Raw genomic sequence first — 18531 nt, 5'->3', positions numbered from 1 at the left:
GAGGAGGTGCACTCAGTCAGCACACACTCAGAAAACCTTTATTTTACAAAACTGGAGCTTAAGTGTAATGTACATCAGTATGGCTCCCAGGTGTTAAAGACCTAAAACCCATTGGGGTTAATACATGGGAAAGAAAGCTACAAAATCTGAGAACTTTAGCAAAGGAGGCCAGTTTGTTCTGCCTGCTACCTACCATCATCCCTCCTGAGATGTTTATGTAGTTAGCTGGTCCTGATTGTACCAAATAGGTAGTTTTATTTCTTGACCCTTGAACTCCAGCAGTGTTAAAAGGTGATTACTTCTGGACAAGCCAAACAATTTAACAACAAACTGGCTCTCCTGTTTTTTGCTTCTGATACTAGATTTTGTTTTTCTCCACAATTATTCAAGCTTCTACTATCACACATTAGCTCTGGCTAAGGGTATGGATAGAATAAGTAATTCAGAATCAGTGCCAAGAAAAGTTCTGCTTTTGTAGTAGGTAATACAATAGTGTGGAAAATTGAAAATAATTTATTTTCCTTGAAACTTAAGTTTATTTTTAGAAATGGTATACTGGTGTGGAGAAAGCAGAAAATGTTAATTCAGAGATTAATATAGTTACTGTACTGTTTATCAGAGAGGCAATTTAATTTTCTTTCCCTGGTGGCTAATCAGGTTGTCAATGTGCATAACATGAAAGGAGCAGTCAGATCTCCTGAGTGGAGAGAAAGAGGGAAGCAAAGATAAAGGAGTATTTGGTTGAAGTTTCCAAAGGTGTACCACTTGATGTTCTTTGGCTGGGACTTCAATTTTCAAGATATTTACAATAAACCGTGAAAGGAAATGAAACGTGAGATTGCAGTTTTCTGATTCAACAGAATTTTTTAGATTCATAGAGTCAGAAAATGTCTTGTTTGGAAGGGATCTTGAAGATCATCTACTTCCAACACCCATGGGCAGGGACATCTTCCATTACACCAGGTTGCTCAAAGTCCCATCAAGCTTGGCCTTGAACGCTTCAGGGATGGGACATCTTCAGTTTCTCTGGCAACCTGCTCCAGTGCCTCACTACCTTCACAGTAAAGAATTTCTTCCTCATATCTAATCCAAACCTCCTCTTCTTGAGTTTAAAACTGTTCTCCATTGAACTATTGCTACATTCTTTTGTAAAAAGTCCCTCTTCAACTCTCTTGTAGTCCCCTTTAGGGTCTGGAAGGTCTCCCCTGAGTTTTCTCTTCTCCAGGCTGAACAACCCCAACTCCCACAGCCTGTCATCATAGGAGAGGTGCTCCAGCGCTTTGAGCATCTTCTTCACCCATCAAAGGGCTGAGCAGACTTCTTGGCATTTTGTGGTGCAAGTCTGAGTACTTTTCTCTCCCTGTTCTTAGTGAAAGAGGTTCAGAAAGAATTTTGTGAGTCCCTGAGGTAAGCACTACCATCTGCTGAAATGCACTAGAAGTACCTGCTTGTTTCCACCATAAGCAAATTGTAGGAAATGTGATGAAAAACCATCTCTATTGCCTTTCAAAGGGGAATTAGACAGGTTTCTACATAATCTCTCATGAAGACTGCTTTCTATGAATCTATGATTAGTTCAAATGTAATTTTGTATGAAATTAATCCTATTTCAAGGATTTATAAACTGATTATTTCCATTAGCTAGAAAATGCAGGAGAGGGTGTTTAGTTATACAAAAATAGAAAATTAGGTGCTGCATGTTATTTTTTTTTCTTATTCGTGTATTTTATAGTAAAATAGTAAATATTTTATAGTAAATTAGTATGTTTACACATTTTTTGTATTCCTCTTTGGAATTTTGCTCAGTGATCCAGAAAAGTACTTGGAAACATTTTTTTCTTTTTATTTACGAATATTGTCACAGAAGGACAATGCTAAATAAACAATATCCATAAAAACAGAGAATCTATCCAGTAGGAATAATTTTAGATTTTCAGAATTTTAACAGTTTTTGGTTAATAGTAATGAATTTTTAGAAAATATTTAGTACTTCAGATGTTTACTGTAATGCTATTTAATGTGTAATTGGCATGTCTGGCTGGAAGTGATGAACATGTTCTTCATAAAGCTGATTAACTGCGATTCAAGGATTGAATCCAAAAATTGTTTATTTTCATTGATTTACTGAAACTTTATTTTCATTTGTGCATTAGCTATTTTGGAATTGAAGTTCTCTGCATGTTCTTCTGGAATTCAGTTCCGAATGGCACAGATTATGAATTTTATCCATATAATATCAGAAAAAAAAGAAATCAAATAGAAAAACATCAGAGAATGCATAACTAGAAAAGGCACATAATGGTTAACTACTGAATAAATAGATAAAAACTAATAAAATAATAAAAAACATAGAGCTAGAGTAATGGATTATAAAATAAAATAATAAAATAAATTAAAAAATAGGTTTTCAAATAGATGCTTGAGAAGTAGCAAAAATAATTTTTTATTAAAAATTTTTACTGTGTAAGAATATCTTGTTAATATGATTATATTAATAAGTAGATTTTATTGATTTATTAAAATAATTAATCTTCAAACAAATTGGTATGTATTTACAATGTGAAAATTGAAGTGTTCTGCTCTGTTGATTAAACCATGTGTTAATATTGGAATACGTAATTCATTAATATTTGAGGCAACAATTTTATGACATTTAGAGAAATAAAAAATAAAGTTTTTATTTGATATACACAGAAGGTTTAAAAACTTAAGACTACTGCTCGAAATAGTCAACAATACAGACCAAAGTTCAAGGAAATTTTTTTTAGCTAGATTGCCCAGGTAGTGGCTACACTAACATGTAGAGCTACCCCTACAGACCTACACACCTTTCTGACCCTAGACTATTAACTTCAAATTACTGCTTGCATTTCTGCAGTTTTTCCTGTGGGATGCTATTTGGTTTGAATATGTTTTTTCACCCATCATAAAAGATGTTAATAAGTAAAAAATGAAGAGTGTAATTCAAGTACAACAAGTATAAAATGAGTATTAAATGAAGGAGAAATTAATATTTTTGTATCTAGACAAACTGTGTATGTTTCATTTCTTGGAGGTCTATCTTAATGGTACCAATATTGCAACCTCACACTACTTTTAGCAATGCTCTGCATGATTTACTTGAATAGTTTGTACTTTGTACTGCAATTTTTTTTGTTTTCCCAGCATAAAAGTATTCTATTAATATTGGAAGGGTAATTCTACCAGATCCAGAAGAACCAGTAACTGAGCTTTTTTCACCTCATGTGAAGATGGTGTGATTCCTCTGCATGAAACCATTTGATTTCTTTCTTCAACTGCATGGCTCTCGCATTTCCTCAATAATTTCCAGGGTTTGCTATTAGATTGTGTAGAGTGCTTTTGGTTATTCAGATGGTTTAGGTTATAGTGAACTATTTCTGCTTAGAGTTTAAGCCAAAACCTTTAGCATCTTATACTTTTCTCACTCTAGCTTATTTCCAATACTGACCTACATTGTCATTAGGTGTTCAAAAAGACATTTAGGGGGTTATACATATCAATTTTTCTATGACTAGTTTCTGTGTAAGAAACTTTCACTTGTTTTTGATTGCATATATTGTCTTCCCAATGTGGTGCTGTTATCATTTTCTTTAAATGGACAATTTGGGGTGTGGAGTAAGGGTGTCTTGAGTGGCTTAAGGTTTTGATGTGCTCCAGACTATGAGAGTGTCTCCAGTTTCCTAAAGATGTGTGAACAGAAACATCACAGGTAGAATACATAACCCAAAAGTATTATTAACAGGGAGCTTGCTGAAATGATCTCAGACTGACCCCTTGCTTTCTTTATTATTAGGAGGCTTATAGTTGGGATCAGCCAATGTGAACATATAGAATTGGAACTGTTTGTAAGTTACTTTCAGGCACAATGCAGTTTTGACACATAACTGTTCAAAAAACTGCATCATTTCTATAGGTTGGTTTTCATTGAGAAGCTCTTTACACATGAAAAATTCATAAAGTTTATGTTTAGTTAATGCATTGTTATATATTTATAGGACCATAGACACACCAAAGAAAAGTTATCAATCTTTTAAGATTTTACTTTCTTAACTTTATCTTAGTAGTAGTTCTCATTGTTCATTTGTCATTGCCTCAGTTCTAAAAGAATGTTTTAGTCATCTATTATGTGGACAGCAAATACCTGTTAATGCTGAATGTATATCTGCAGGGCAGCTGCATGCATCAGACATGAGGCAGAAACAAACAAAGTGAAGAAACTCTTATATTGAGCAGCATTTATTAATGAGTTTAGTGTAGTCACTTTCATTAAGACTTACTGTGTACTTCAGAAAATTTGCTGCTGCTACGTAGGTGGGCAGAAACAAACATCAATAGCAAAAAGGCTAATATGTGATATTTGCTGGACAGTTTTCTTTCAGTTACTGTATGGAATTTTCCTGATCTACTTTCATGGAGATGTAGTCACAGCAGAACAGGAGTTATCATGACAGTGAGAAAAATAATTTTTAAAAGTTTTTCACCTTGCTTGGATGAAAACTGTCTAAATTTAATTTCCTTTCTCCAGGTGCTAATTTCCCATAAGTATTCTTTATCCCGGCACTGCAGAAAGATAAAGCTACATAAAATCATCAAATGATAATATAACTTTACAACTTTGTGGAATGTACAATTCATCCTCATTGTTTCCAGATGCTCTAAGAAGCGGGATTATTTCCTCAACGAATGGATCTGGCAACATTTCTCACTAAGAAACAATTTATAGGATACTTTTGGTCTCCAATGTCTTTCACATGCAAATGATAAAATGCACATGCTTTAAAACATGATTTTGCCATTTTAATTTGCATCCATTTGCCCCCTTACTGTGCTTTTGTAGGAGATAGCAAAATTTCAGAGAAAGATTTTTTTTAAATGGAGTAACATAAGTACCTGTGTAAAATGTACACCTCAAAATATTATGCAACTTTTGTAACGCAATTGTGGAAATCAATTTTAATTTAAGCTTTAAGTATGTTAAGAAAGTGTTCACATTAAGTAGTTCATTTCAGCCTTGCTATTTTACCTCCATCAGTGCACAGGAACTTCATTTCCTACATTAGAGAAGCAGCAAATACACTGGCATCATGAGCATTTCAATGTACATAATCTTTGAGCACAAAAGCAGAATTACTATAATTAAAACTGGTGGAAGAATTCAGGTACCTCACACAAAGGAGCTTTAGGAAGAATTGAAATCTTTGTTAAGCTATGGATACAAAATGTATCACTTAGGTAAAGCACAACAGTGTGGCTGGACAACTACAATTTTAAAAATTTCTAAGGTTACAAGGAATTAAGATATTTAATTTTTTTAAAAAATGCATTTCTTTTAAACCCTTTCAAATTTCTATTTATTTCTTTAATAAATTTTGAAAGATGCACAAAGGATTGATGAGAAATTATACCAGCCACTTTATTCATAAGTAGAGGGGCACGTTCTTCCACCTCCTCCTCCTCCTCCACCTCCCACCTGTACAAAACTGAGTGTCATAGAGGTAGGTTAAATACACGAACAAAAAAGGGACTTGGAATAAGAACAAAAGGGTGTAAGCTATCTGTGGTAAATCAGTGGGGAGGGTGGGGGAGATGGGGGGAATTGTCTTTGAAAGGGCTGGTAGGAAAAGAAAAAGCTACTTCATAGCTTCATGAACAATATTGTATTATGTCCCTTTTTATCCTTGATAATTAGTATGAAGACTCCTGCTTCCTTTGATCCTTATATACTGTGCCCAAAGTAGTCTATCTCTTCCTTTTTAGTCACTCTGCTCATTTTCCACTCTGGCTAAACTAACTTAAGCTAACTTAACTCCATCTCATTTCTCTCTTACGTCTTCCTTTTCCTATCTGAACAGGGTATTGTGCTCTTCATAATTTACTCCCTTATATTAGGTGACCTTCAGTATTTCATCAGGGTATAGAGAATTTTGAAGTGCTATACACTCTAGCTCAATGTTATCAACACAACATAGAGCTGCAGGCTAAGAAAGAGTTAGTGTGCACCCTGGTGATTCTAAAAAGATTAATTAAATGTTCGTGAAAGATTAGACTTAGGCTGTTTACATAAGTGAAACTCAGTTATTTTCTATTTTTAAGGTTTTGTTTAATGGAGAGGGAAATACAAGTTATATAGAGGCCTTGCAACCACATAAAATGAATCCATTAATAAAATCGGTGTATTTCTGATCGCAAGGGAGATTAACTCTTTTGAGATCACAGTGTATATTTTACTATTAGTAATAGTACAATAATAGTACATAAGTACTATTTCTCTTCAAAAAGTTATTGACTTAATAGAATTGTGATCTAAATAAGTGACTAGATCTTATAGGTATCACTAATATTTCAAACTGATTTGTTTAGTTGATGACTTGAGGATGAATAATAGCACCTACACTTGTTCCTTATTGCTGAGAGCAGACAAAACAGTCAGAGAGCAGAAGTGTATTCATACACTTCAAATGCCAAATATTCTAGCACACTGCGTCAAAAGTATTAAAGGACTGGATTAGAAAATCAAAAGGGGTTTTGATTTTTTTTTTTGTCTGATATGATATTAGGCATCAAAAAGTCTAATACAAAAATGTCTAGTAGAAAAAGTATAGACCTGTATTTAAAAAAAGTATAGCTCTGTATTTAAAAAATAAGTATAGCCCTGTATTTATGTATTCATGTTAAATACCTAACTGTATTTAAACAGTTATGTCTCTAACTATAATCAGTACTCAGAGGGAAGAGAAACAAATTCAGAAGATTGTAACATGACAATGGGATTTGAATGCTATTCCCCTTATCAAATAGCATGTTATTTTCTCAGTGAAGAAAATTTTTAGTATTGAATGAAATAATATATTTTGCAGTGGTCTGTGCAGAATAAATATAAGCCTATTCAGTAGCAAAAGTACAAGGAATCATTAACAGGTCTATAATGTTCTCAGGACTGCAGTCCTGAGACAGTCTAAAGAAGTTTCATGTATGGGACTTGGCCTAAAAAAGATTTCTCTCTGATGTGTGCTGAATATTGCAGATGATCTGCAGGTTTATAGTGGTAGTAGCACTTTCATGTCTGTGGAATTTGGGAAACACAAGCATTAAGGACTAGCATAGGGGGGTACTACTGCTATGAAATAGTGCTGAACTTTATCCATAGGTATTCCTCTTGTTCTTTTATGTTCATCTACATGCTGTAAGGTGGCAGTGGACACAGAACTGACACCGAAAATGGTGGCAAGCATCAGCCCTTTAATATTCCCCACTAGCACTTTTTATACCTCTTTTCTCACATGCATAGCACTGGCATGCTCTTTTACTCTTTTATGATGGGTCAATACACATCAGCATTCCGTGCTTCTTCTTCAGTGCTGTTCATCTGTCTTATACAGCTGCACCCTATTAGGGATGAGGCTCGGCCATAGCCCCATTCCTATTCTCCCACAATCTGTTCTCTAACAGTAAGGAGTTTAGTAAAGGAGAAATGTTTTTGTGTTCCAGGTTCCTCAGTTCTTTAACTCTGAAAGAATGAAGATAGGAGTGATCATAAATAAATTCTGTGTCTGATTCAAGCTGCAGAGCACTTCATTAGACTCATATTAGACTCATCACTCCATGGGTCTTCTAGCTTGTGCTTCATCAGTTAATGTGTAGGCAACAAAAGCACTTCTTGGTACTTCTTATCTTTAATCCTATATTAACTCTAGATTAGGCTAGAAGACCTAGATCAAAGGGGTCATTGTGAAAAAGAGAAAAGAAAGAAATGTCCAAATCATTAGCAATTTCTAAATCAGAGAATGCAGCATATGACCTGCTGGGTTTGAAAAATTCAAAACCTTCTGGTCTTGTTTGTACATTTGATAGAACAAGACAGCCTTTGTTAAGTATTGCAAATCCTTCAGCTGAAGTTATCTTTATCATCATTTTATATAATTTCCATTAAATGATGGCAGAGTTTTTTGGTGGATACCTCTCTCCTCAGAAAATTCAGGTCAGATAAAATCTCTTTCTGAGAGCTTTGCAGGTGTTACAGATACCAGCAAACAACAAAGAAAATTGGAAAGTAATGGATACATGAAAACCTGCATTTAGTCTTTTTAGCTCAATCTGTGCTCCTTTGAGTTTGCATGAACCCAAACACTTAAATATCATCTAGAAAAATTTCTGGATATAGTTGAAGATTATGAACCTGCAGGGTTAGGCTGTTCCAATTTCTTTGGTTGAAAAGAACTGCAGAAATTGGGTTTTGCGACAGAAATGTTTGCAATTCTATGGGTCCTGATTCCACTTTACCATATGCATTTGCAATCACATCTAGTCAGATTAGTGTATCTGTCTGTTGTGAATTTTTGATACCTGAGACAATTCTTTCTTTTTACAAGTAATGCATAACAGTAGATAAGCAATAAAACATACTGCTGAGTTCTGTGGTTTTGAACTTTTTATTTTTAGCACACTGATCACAGTTGAGACTGACCTTCATTTCCAGAGAGAATTCCCCATAATACTCTGATATTCTTGGAATTTTTTGAAAATGTTATTTTCTTAGGAATGGGTCTTAATGCTTCAGGTAATAGTTAACAAATTTATTTAAACTTTAATTGCTTCAGAGAACAGCCAAGTTGAGTCAAAATTTATTTTCCAATGCATAGTATGTAACAGCACCTTTGATCTTCCAGACAGTTTTGCAAGCATTGTTTACACAATGCTAATTACACGCTAGAGTGTGTAACTAAATAGAAAAAAATATGTATAGAACAATGAAAAAAAGTGAAATAATTTCTTTTTTTGTTCATAATGCCTGGTATTTATATCATACAGAAGCAGCATTATTTGTTTAAATTGATACTGAAGCTATCTGTAAAAATGTCTTCTACTATATAGGCAGAAATTAGAGAAAAGTTAGAAATGAGCAAACTAAGAAGTTTAAGTAATGAAATTACTTCATTTAGAATTAAGAATTAATAAATTAATAAACTAAGAAGTTGCAGTTTAGTTTAAATCTGTGAAAATTTCCAAAGGCTACATTGACTGCCATTTTCCTAGCAAATTTGTATAAATTTTCAGACACAAAGGCTTGCTTTGTTTTAGCCACCTAAGCATTTAAAAAGAGATTATTGCTCATTGAATAGTGCAATGCTAAGGAAAAGAAGAATCAAAAGTATTCGTTTGAAACCATTCCATATTTGACCATTGGAAAAGAGACAAGCATCAAGAATTCATTGTTTCTTGAACTAACTTAATCCTGCATCATTGTCTTCCAATATGAATTGCAATTCAATTTTAATTTTAAAAACTATTTAAAGCCATTTTGTGTCTACTGACATTTTAAAATCTACCTGTATTGCAAGGTGTCTATTTGTCACACATCTCCCTTGCCTACTCATATACATATAAGCACAACACCAGATTTTTTAGCCCTGCTCATATGCTTTGAGCTGAAATTGCCAAATTTCCTAAAGTGCCTCAAAGTATACTTTTGCCTAGGGGGCATTTTAAATGTTAAATACTATTGTTCTGTCTAAAGAGTGAAGAATTTTTAAAACTTTTAGTTATCTATATTTCATTGGGCTTTTTTTTTTTTAACTATGATATGTTATGGTCTAATTCTTCATATATTTTACTGCATCTCAGTTTTTTGCCTGCTCTGTTGCAGGCTTGTACATAACCTTCCACCCAGATACTTTTCAAGTCCAAGACTTTCACTTCATGTGAATTTCAAGTGTTTTATTTGGGAAATGCTTGTACCTCAAGTTCAGGCATTCATCAGGTGATTCACATCCTTCTACTTCATAATTTTTGCTTTGGACTTTTAGTCTAATTTATGTACTTAAATATTCTTCAAGGTATGCAAGATAAGATTAATTTCATCTGACTTCCTGTGTTTAAAGTGTTAGGTTACCATCCAGATTCTTTATATTTAGAGATACATATCTGTGAATGAGGATTTCTACATATCCTAAGATCTTTACTGATTTCTAGAAAATATATTAGCAAATACTTTAGAGTTGAATCTCTTAAATGGCCACAGTGAAGTGATTTGACTTCCGCACTCAGAATAGATTTGGCTAAGGGGCCACATAGGTGAAATAATTCATCAAAAACATTCTCATTTTCAATTTTAATTGCTGTTCTTAATAACAGAGAACCTGTTTCAAACAGCCAAAACCTTTTCTAAATCTCTGAGCAGTGTGAATATTAATGTTCAGATATGTTTGAATATTTAGATCAAATCACAGTAAACACAAAGAACCAGAATTTAAAAAGAATGCCAGCAGCTTTGCATTGTGCCATTGGCTTGTCTGCATAGATGTATATAGAATTTCTCTTAACTGGGTGTTGAAAGTAAAAATGAGATTACAAAAGTCATTAGACTTTTCTAAAATATAAGTCATATTTTTCTCTGCAGACCCTCTCCTGTAGTTAGTTGAGATATAGAATCTCCTATTTATATTTGTAACATTTTCTCTGTTCTGTTCCTGAGAAATGCATGTGAGAAAGAGAAGCGCAATAAACCCTGGGCTGATAGAGATACACAAAGCCTGCAAACTGCAGCCAGCATGAAAAGCAAACATTTCAGCTGAAGCCCTTTTTTCCTTTATACATATGAACACGAGTTTCCTTTATACACAGGAGCACACACACAGAGTCAGCTGCACTAAATGCATTTAATCGGCCTTTAAAAAACAACAAAACCCAGTTGCTAATGCAATTCTCTTTTAACAACGTAGCAGTGAATGTTACTGCAAAGATACTGGATTTGTCTTTTTTGGACTTAGTGGACTTTTGCAAAAACTTCAGCATCACAGAGCAGTGCATTATTTAGTGACATTCTGACTGTTAAGACCTTCTTGTGATCACTGAAATTGATTTAGTTCTGTTAGTATGTGTGTTGTTCAACACTCTGACCTCTTCAGGCACTACCTGAAGAATACTAAGCAGCTTCATGGGAGTATAATACAGAGTGAATATCTTTTAAGATACTAGTGATGCTTGGAAATTTTAAACCAAATCATTAATATTGGAGTTATTTCCTTTTCAAAGTATATTGAAATAAAAAAAGAAATCTCATACTCTGCAACAGTTTCTAGTCTACTGTTTTGTTTTGTTCCAACAATTTTTGGATTTATTTTTGTAAAATTTGACTAATGTCTTCCAAAAGTACATTAGGCAATATGTCTGTCATGCTGTCTTCTCGCATCTCTTGACAAATATAAATGTTTGTGTGCAAACATTCCTTGCTTAATTGAGAGGAAACTTAGTTGTTCTTCTGTGTTTGTAATAGGTTTATTTCTATTAAGAAAATAAAATTCTTTCTTGCTATTCCAAAGGTAAAATTAAAGTACTTCAGTTCTTTAGCTTATTTTAAAAGGCAATCATTAATAAGAAAGTGAGTACTCAGTATTAATTTTATTTGTTTTATATTTCTTCCCATTAGATGTGTCAGGACCACATTTGAAATTTGTTGGTTTTGAAATTTTCTATTTAATTATGCAAAACACTGTTGTTTCTGTACTGAATATAAACTAAAGTTGGCATTTTTAATAGATTTACCATGTAGTGAAAAGTAAAATGGTATTACAAGTACGGCAGCACTTGGTAACAGGATCTGGTATTTTTTGCCAACTGTGACTTCTCCCTGTCCTGATACTTTCTGACATTTTTAATTTGGAAGGGGATATATTGATTGTCTTCTCTTTGTGACAGTAGAGTGAGACTAGCAAAGCTACCAATCATCTTCAGTGTTTATTGAGTAATAAATAAAGCCTAAACTAGGAAATAGGACATTTCCTGCAGGAAATAAGGGGCAGAGGATTTCAGGAGACAGTTTTCTTGCACCTTAGAATTTAGGACACACTGGTTTGCTTTGCAGCCCTAACATACTTTTGTATGACCTTAAAAAAGCATGCAAAGTTTGCTACACTGTCATTCTTGTTTACTCTTGTTTACTCCTGTGGCTATCTTCAAATGATTTTGTCAGAAATCAGTGATCATATTATTTTTCTCCACAGTGTTTTTTCCCACAATGAGACCTCAGGTTCTCTTGTAGTACGTTGTCCACAAAAGCACAACACTCAGATTTCTGGGGTTGAGTAGATGGCACTGACTGTTGTATTTTTCATAGTAAATAATTTAAAAGCAGATTGAGCTGGGGGGAAAGTGGGGGTGTAAGAAAAAAAAGAAAAAAGTTCTTGGTTTCCATCAGACATAAGCTTGATGTTTTCATGTAAGTGAATACATCAGTCTCTGGTATAAGCATTATTTTATGTACACAATTGGAAAACTTAAAATGTTTGAGGTAATCCTGCATCTCATGATGTTGGCCAATGTGGCGTTGTGCTAAAACAGAGATCTGGAACAAAACAACCACCAACTTCCTTCCAGCACATTAAATGCATCTATAAAAGTCAGTTTGCTACAGTTAGTTACTTTCCTGCTTGGTGGATGAATGCTCTGGTTGTGCTCAGATTAGAGGCCACAAGCTTTAGCATCCATTTCTGACAAACTGGGTCAGGGATATGCAGCCCTGTGGGTACAGGCCACATGCAAGCCAAACACAATACCTGTTTCCTGAGAGTCATGGATATGAAACTGGGCTACACCTTTGCCCTGTAGTGGGAACTGAGTTCCATCAGAGAAAATATTTGTAGTTCTGCATTTAAAAAAACCACTTTATGTGGTAGTGTGCTATGCCCCAAAGTGAATTCTGATGGTTTAAAACATGACTATATGTGTGTGTGTTTTTGTGTGTATATGTTGCCTTTTGATTAATGAATGCTTACAGACAATAAGGACACAAAACTCAAGACTGTATTTGAAACACAAAAGTATGCTTAATTTGGTACTCAATATAATCAAACCAAATACTTAAGATCAAGATGTGTATGATGTATTAATATATTTCCATGTATCCTTCTGTTTGTATACAGACAAAATTACTGTATTATATCTATATAAACACATATTTCCCTACTGTCCTATGTCAGTTTTATAAAATCAGTTATTGGAAGTTGTGTTCAGCTGGTATGTACTATCAGGTTTCCCAGCAAATTATTTATTCAGGTTGTTCTACTGGTCTTGCATACTCTTTTCCATTGTTGCTGTGGCTTGATCCTCAACTATTCTACATTCTAAGTCAGAAATGCTTATGCTGAGTTTATTATAGATCAACAGGAATGTTGATTTCATTGTAAGTAACGTTCCATGACTGATTGTTCTTTGGTTTAAAGTAGTTGTTATTTGTCACACTTGACAGGTACACCTACTGCGAAATGCTGGCGATGAAGTTACCATCACAGTTCAATACCTCAGGGAGGCTCCATCATTTTTAAAGCTCCCATTAGGTAAGAGGAAATTAGTGAATGGGAGTAATTTGTTTTTCTCTCTGCAGTATTCTTGTAATAAGCTGACAGTGACAGAAATAGAAATTCAATCCTTGAGTGCTTTACAGGAAGAAATAGAAAATTGTCTGTCTACTTTACTGTTTAACATATGAGAATCAAATGCATACTGCCTTGCTGCTTATGTATAATTTATTAAAAATAAAACTGAAAAAAATCATTAAGATGCAGTACAGTCATGGGCGATAGCTGAAAGTTTTTCAATAAAAGCTTTGCCTGAATACAATAAAATAGTGTTTGCAAACATTTGAATCATACATTTACTCTGAAAGTTAGTTTGAGGATACTTACCAAACAAATGGATAACATTAATTATGTATACTTCATAAATTCCTTTACTATTTTGATTGGTTTTGTCAGCAGAATTATGTTGAAACAGCTGAGTAGTTTAACAGTAGCAGTACTAAAAAGTGTATGAACAATACAGATTAGGGAAGTTTGGGGCTCTTTTGGTTATTAGATAAAAAATTCAAGTTGCAGAGTTGTAATCAGTGTTGCAAGTAGAAAAGTGTTCATAATGAATACCTTATTTTAATCAAATTAATAATGTTGCACTAGTTTATTTTAGCAGATTGTTTTCCCTCCAAAATAAGCAAAGTTTTGAAATATGTCTTGTTCTTTGGATTGATTTAGATTTTATTTATTTAAATTGCACTTAACTATATACTTGTTTTTTCCTAATTTCAGAAGACTCATAGGTGTCATAGTTTAGACCTTGCCATTAGAAGAGTGTCAGTTATTAAATCTAGATTTTTATACCGGTCAGAAGCCAACTTGACAGGCCTCTACTAAGCTGAACTATACATTTCATGCTAGAACCTTTCTTTCAGTGCTTACTACTTATCATTTTCATTTGAAAATATATGGTCAGTGTTTCTTATAATGAGTCTTCAGGTTTGGTCTTCCTACTTTTCCTGCTAGATCATCAGACAACTCTAAAATTGACTGTTCCTTGGATTACTGTGTCCAAGCTTAAACATGATTTTGGCAAATTAGCAGCAACTTACCCATAGTGTCTGTGTCGTTGGGCATATTTGTTTGTGACTATTAAAGTGCTACTAGAACTTGTATCTCATCTTGTAGACTGTCACCACATCCTTGAGCTGTATTGCCTGTATTGATTAACCCTAGCTAAGAGCCAAACTCCCAGTCAGACACTCTCTCACTCCCTGCTCTCAAACATAATGTGGTGTACAAATAGAACAAAAAAGCTCTTAGGTCAAAAGAGATTAGCTATTAATTACCATCATGGCCAAAGCAGAGGCAATGTGGGGAAACTTAGATAAATGTATTGCCTATTAAAATAGATTCAGGCAATGAGAAACAAAGACAAATAAATTGTCCATCACCTTTTTTTCACTGACCTTGAGGTTCATTTGATTTTTGTGTCGCTCTTTTCCTTACTATTGACTTTGCCCTTCTGCATTTTATCCTTTGTTAAATAGTTTCCCAGAGGTGCTACCAGCTCAGCTACACAGCCCAGTGGTAATGTGGGATCTGGCTGGATCTGTCTGGGTCTGACACAGAGCAGCCCCAACCATTTCCCACTTCTGGAGACATCCCAGCCAATTAACCCATGCGTGCCACTAAGACCTGGTACACACTCTACACAAGCTGTCTGCCACCTTCACGAGTAGTTCACTTAGGTCCAGTAATATTGGTGTCCTCTTTGGGCATCATGGGGAGCTTGGCTTTCTCACCAGCTGATTCTGCAGCATCTTTGTCTAGGAGGCTGAGATCATGGCACTGCTTCCATGGAGTGCTATTTCTGGAAACAGAAAGCAGTTATCATCAGGGAGGCCATCTCCCATATCAGTGGGACCAGCTAGCAGTTTTTGGGGTCTGCCCCTGATTACTGTTCAAAGAAAACATTTTCTGGAAGTGCAATGACAGTGCCATTTGAGACAAGCTACCAGACTATCAAGGAGTGCAACAGTGCTTCTGAAATGAGACATCTTCTGGACAAACTGCTTATTTTGGGCAGCTTATCAGATTTGCTTCCTTTATGCAGAGCATGAGGAAATTTTTGGCAAGCATTATACTACCCTCCTCAGTCCCATGCATGACCCCAGCCTTATACCACATGCTCAAAAAAAAGAACTTGCTAGGTATGATCAGACATGTAAGGAACTTAAGAAATGACCCTTCTCCTGAACTGAACCTGGACCTCCACAAGAGCTTACATGCACCTCTCTAGAATGTTCTGTGTAGCCATTCAATAGAGGCTGAAACCAAGGTTTGTGAGTCAAGCGATCTTTGGTAAATGGCTTGCTATAAATATTCATTCTTGTAGTGAGAAAATAAGCAAATAAGGTGGATAAAATTATGGAAAATAGTTATGATTTAATGCAATACATAAACTGGAGTTACAGAGAATAGTAATGGGTTACAGAGGAGAGCACCCCATTTCAAGAAGAGCTTTTCACAAGTCCATGCACAAAAGGGAATTCCAGTCATGAAGCATCAATGACAGATTTAGAAAGCTAAGTAGCAATTCCATTATGCAATAAAGAAATTCCCAAATCACACTGCAGGCAGGATTTAAGTGCATGCATGCATAATTCTGAAGTGCCTTGGCTACTCCGGCCATCCCAGAAGACTCAGGCACTCGGTCCCCTACCTTCCAGCATTCGGTCAGACCAGCTGCTGTGCTGGCAGTTTTAGTGCTGTGTGTGTTCATTTTAACTGCAATCATACTGTCTCTTCCCATCAACCCATATCATCACCATGAGCACATCATCAGGAGAGCATCTGCCTCCCCTGCTCCTTTCTTATACATCTCCCTTCCCTACACCATCTCATGTCATGGCAAAAGTGCACGATGTCATAACATGGAAATATCTACCTACAGTTCTCACAGCATTTTTTTTATCTATTCCACTCCTTCGTTATTGCCAACAAAAAAACCAGAATTTGACACGGGTTTATTCATAGATACTGATTAAGTATCACTGAAGGATGAGACAAAGACTGTTTTGAATATCTCATTCTCAGTGAGAAAAGGCTCAATCTTGCAAACAGTTAAGCATACAAATAGATCCGATGAGCACAGCCCCTCTATGGTATCTAGAAACCTTTTTTATTCCTAGGAATTAAATATAGCATATGAATATTTTATTGTCTTTCTAAATTACAAGTAGTATTTCTGTCTTGGTGTGGGGAATTATATTAAAAATTCTTCCTGTGTTTTACAGCTGGAATAGATATTGTCTGGAATAGATACTGTCTGGTATATACATATATTTTTAACATCAGCAGGTATTTTTCTTGAACTAATTTCCAGGTTCCCCTGGACCATCCAGTGATCATAGCAGTGGAACTTCATCACCTCTCTTTGACAGTGGCTTACATTTAAATGGAAACTCAACTAACACGGTATGCAAATGAATAATAAAAGCATGGTGGATGTGAGCTCTATAAGTTCTTTTCCCATTTTGAGCTTCAAAATGTTAGAGTAAGACTAACCTAGTTTTGTTCTTGTTGTTGCTTGCTTTGATTGATTTTTAAGTGCTTACACTGTAAAATTCTGTACTTACAAAGTCCACAACGCATGGCCCTGAACTGCTAGGTTTTTACACTGAGACAGCTGAGACCTTTGAAGAGTGAACACAGTAAGATTTAAACATTATTTAGGCATGAATTCATGTGAACTTTTTTCATACTTTGTTGCATTACACTGTTTAATTTAATCCAGCTGGACATGCATGAAATTAAGAAAATAATGTGAAGTTGAATTCTTGAAGAAAACTTTTTTCAATAGGAAAGATAGGTAGAAAAAGAGAAAGAAATAAAAGAGGGGAAAAAAAAGTCTCTTTCTTTAACCCAGAGGATATTCAGTTCTTTTTGCTGCAGTGAACAACTGTGATTAAATTATTGCAACATTGTGGGGAAATAAAAGAATTTCTTTTCTTCAGGAAAAGTGTTAATCACCAAAGAACCTAGGATGTCTTAGTAAGCAGCAGTGCTGTCCTTTTAGTAATGAAGATGTAAATACTAGCTGTACAAGGACATGGACCTTCATGCTCAAAACCTGTTCAACACCTAAAAAATCTCAGCTCTGGTCTTTCAGTTGGATATTAAATTATACAGAAAGAATACCCACAGAATGGACAGAAGGCTTCTCCTGTTTTCCCTTTTCTTCTCAGACAGTGATATAATTGTCTGATGATTACTGTAGTTCTCTCAAGCTTCACACTTCTTTGAGTACTGTCTCTCTCTACTAATCCTTAAAGCTTATTCTCATCTGCTAAAAATATATCCATATATGATAGTATAAAGGCATAATGTACAATAAATAAATACATAAATAAATAAACAAATAAAAATATGCTTTTCTGTACTGAAACCTGTATCTCAGTGTTTGTTGTCCAAAATAGCCATAGATACAAAAGGTTTCATGTTTATTTGTTTGCAGTTATCCAGATGACCATTAATTTGAACTGCCTTGTACTGTTGTCTTACTAAAGAATCTGAACCTCAGGATCCAGCATTCTGCAATGCCTGTCTACCAGGTTCTCTGCAGGCAAAGGAAGTCCTTTCTGTAAAGAGCTTACATTATAAGAACAGGGCTATGGCAGTGATTGCATTAGCACATTTTAGTAAATTAGTACCTACTAAATGCTAGAATGAGTGTGTTGTGATGATTTTTAACAATCATTGTTACTACTGTGGGAATTAAACACTTGTAATTTCTCATAAAAATAAAAATAAGTGGCTGGAGTTTTGTAGACTTTTAACAGAGTAATTTAGAGTTAGCACACAAAATAGCACACAAAAGACTGGGTATAGGCTTGAAATATAAGCAGAAAAGCAAAAATTAAAAAAGGTGTAATGGTAAGGTACTAGGTTGATTTTATACAGCACTTAATTTTTCTGAAGCCTGACATAAACTCACATGAAGTGCTATGTATAAAATAGACACTATGACCTAGAAGTGGAACAAACGGGATAATCTACATCATAGATCATAAAAGTCATGATCTCTCTTCACAGAAAACAAAATGAAAAATTGCTAGAATCTTATTGTGAAACTCAAAAGCAAGGCCCTACATATTTTGAGCAGGAATGACTGGATTTTGAGATGACCACTGCGTGGTCAAACTTTTCTCAAGCTGTGCGTGTA

The 18531-nt window shown here is 34.7% G+C and overlaps 1 protein-coding gene across 1 annotated transcript in view; it reads left to right on the top strand.

Annotated features, from left to right (window-relative positions):
* SNTG2 (syntrophin gamma 2) overlaps positions 1–18531 on the top strand; it is a gene marked incomplete at both ends in the record, with an annotated part of 222831 nt that overhangs the window by 127609 nt on the left and 76691 nt on the right. Inside the window, 2 exons of the mRNA XM_084202591.1 lie at positions 13265–13352; positions 16693–16784. Of these exons, the coding sequence (XP_084058717.1) occupies positions 13265–13352; positions 16693–16784 (180 nt within the window). The remainder of the gene's footprint in view (positions 1–13264; positions 13353–16692; positions 16785–18531) is intronic.

This window comes from Fringilla coelebs (genome assembly GCF_963513975.1).
Source record: "Fringilla coelebs genome assembly, chromosome: 3".
In the NCBI taxonomy this organism is placed as follows: Eukaryota; Metazoa; Chordata; class Aves; order Passeriformes; family Fringillidae; genus Fringilla; species Fringilla coelebs.
The sequence above is the reverse complement of the archived record's forward strand: the minus strand, read 5'-3'. Positions and strand labels throughout refer to the sequence as shown.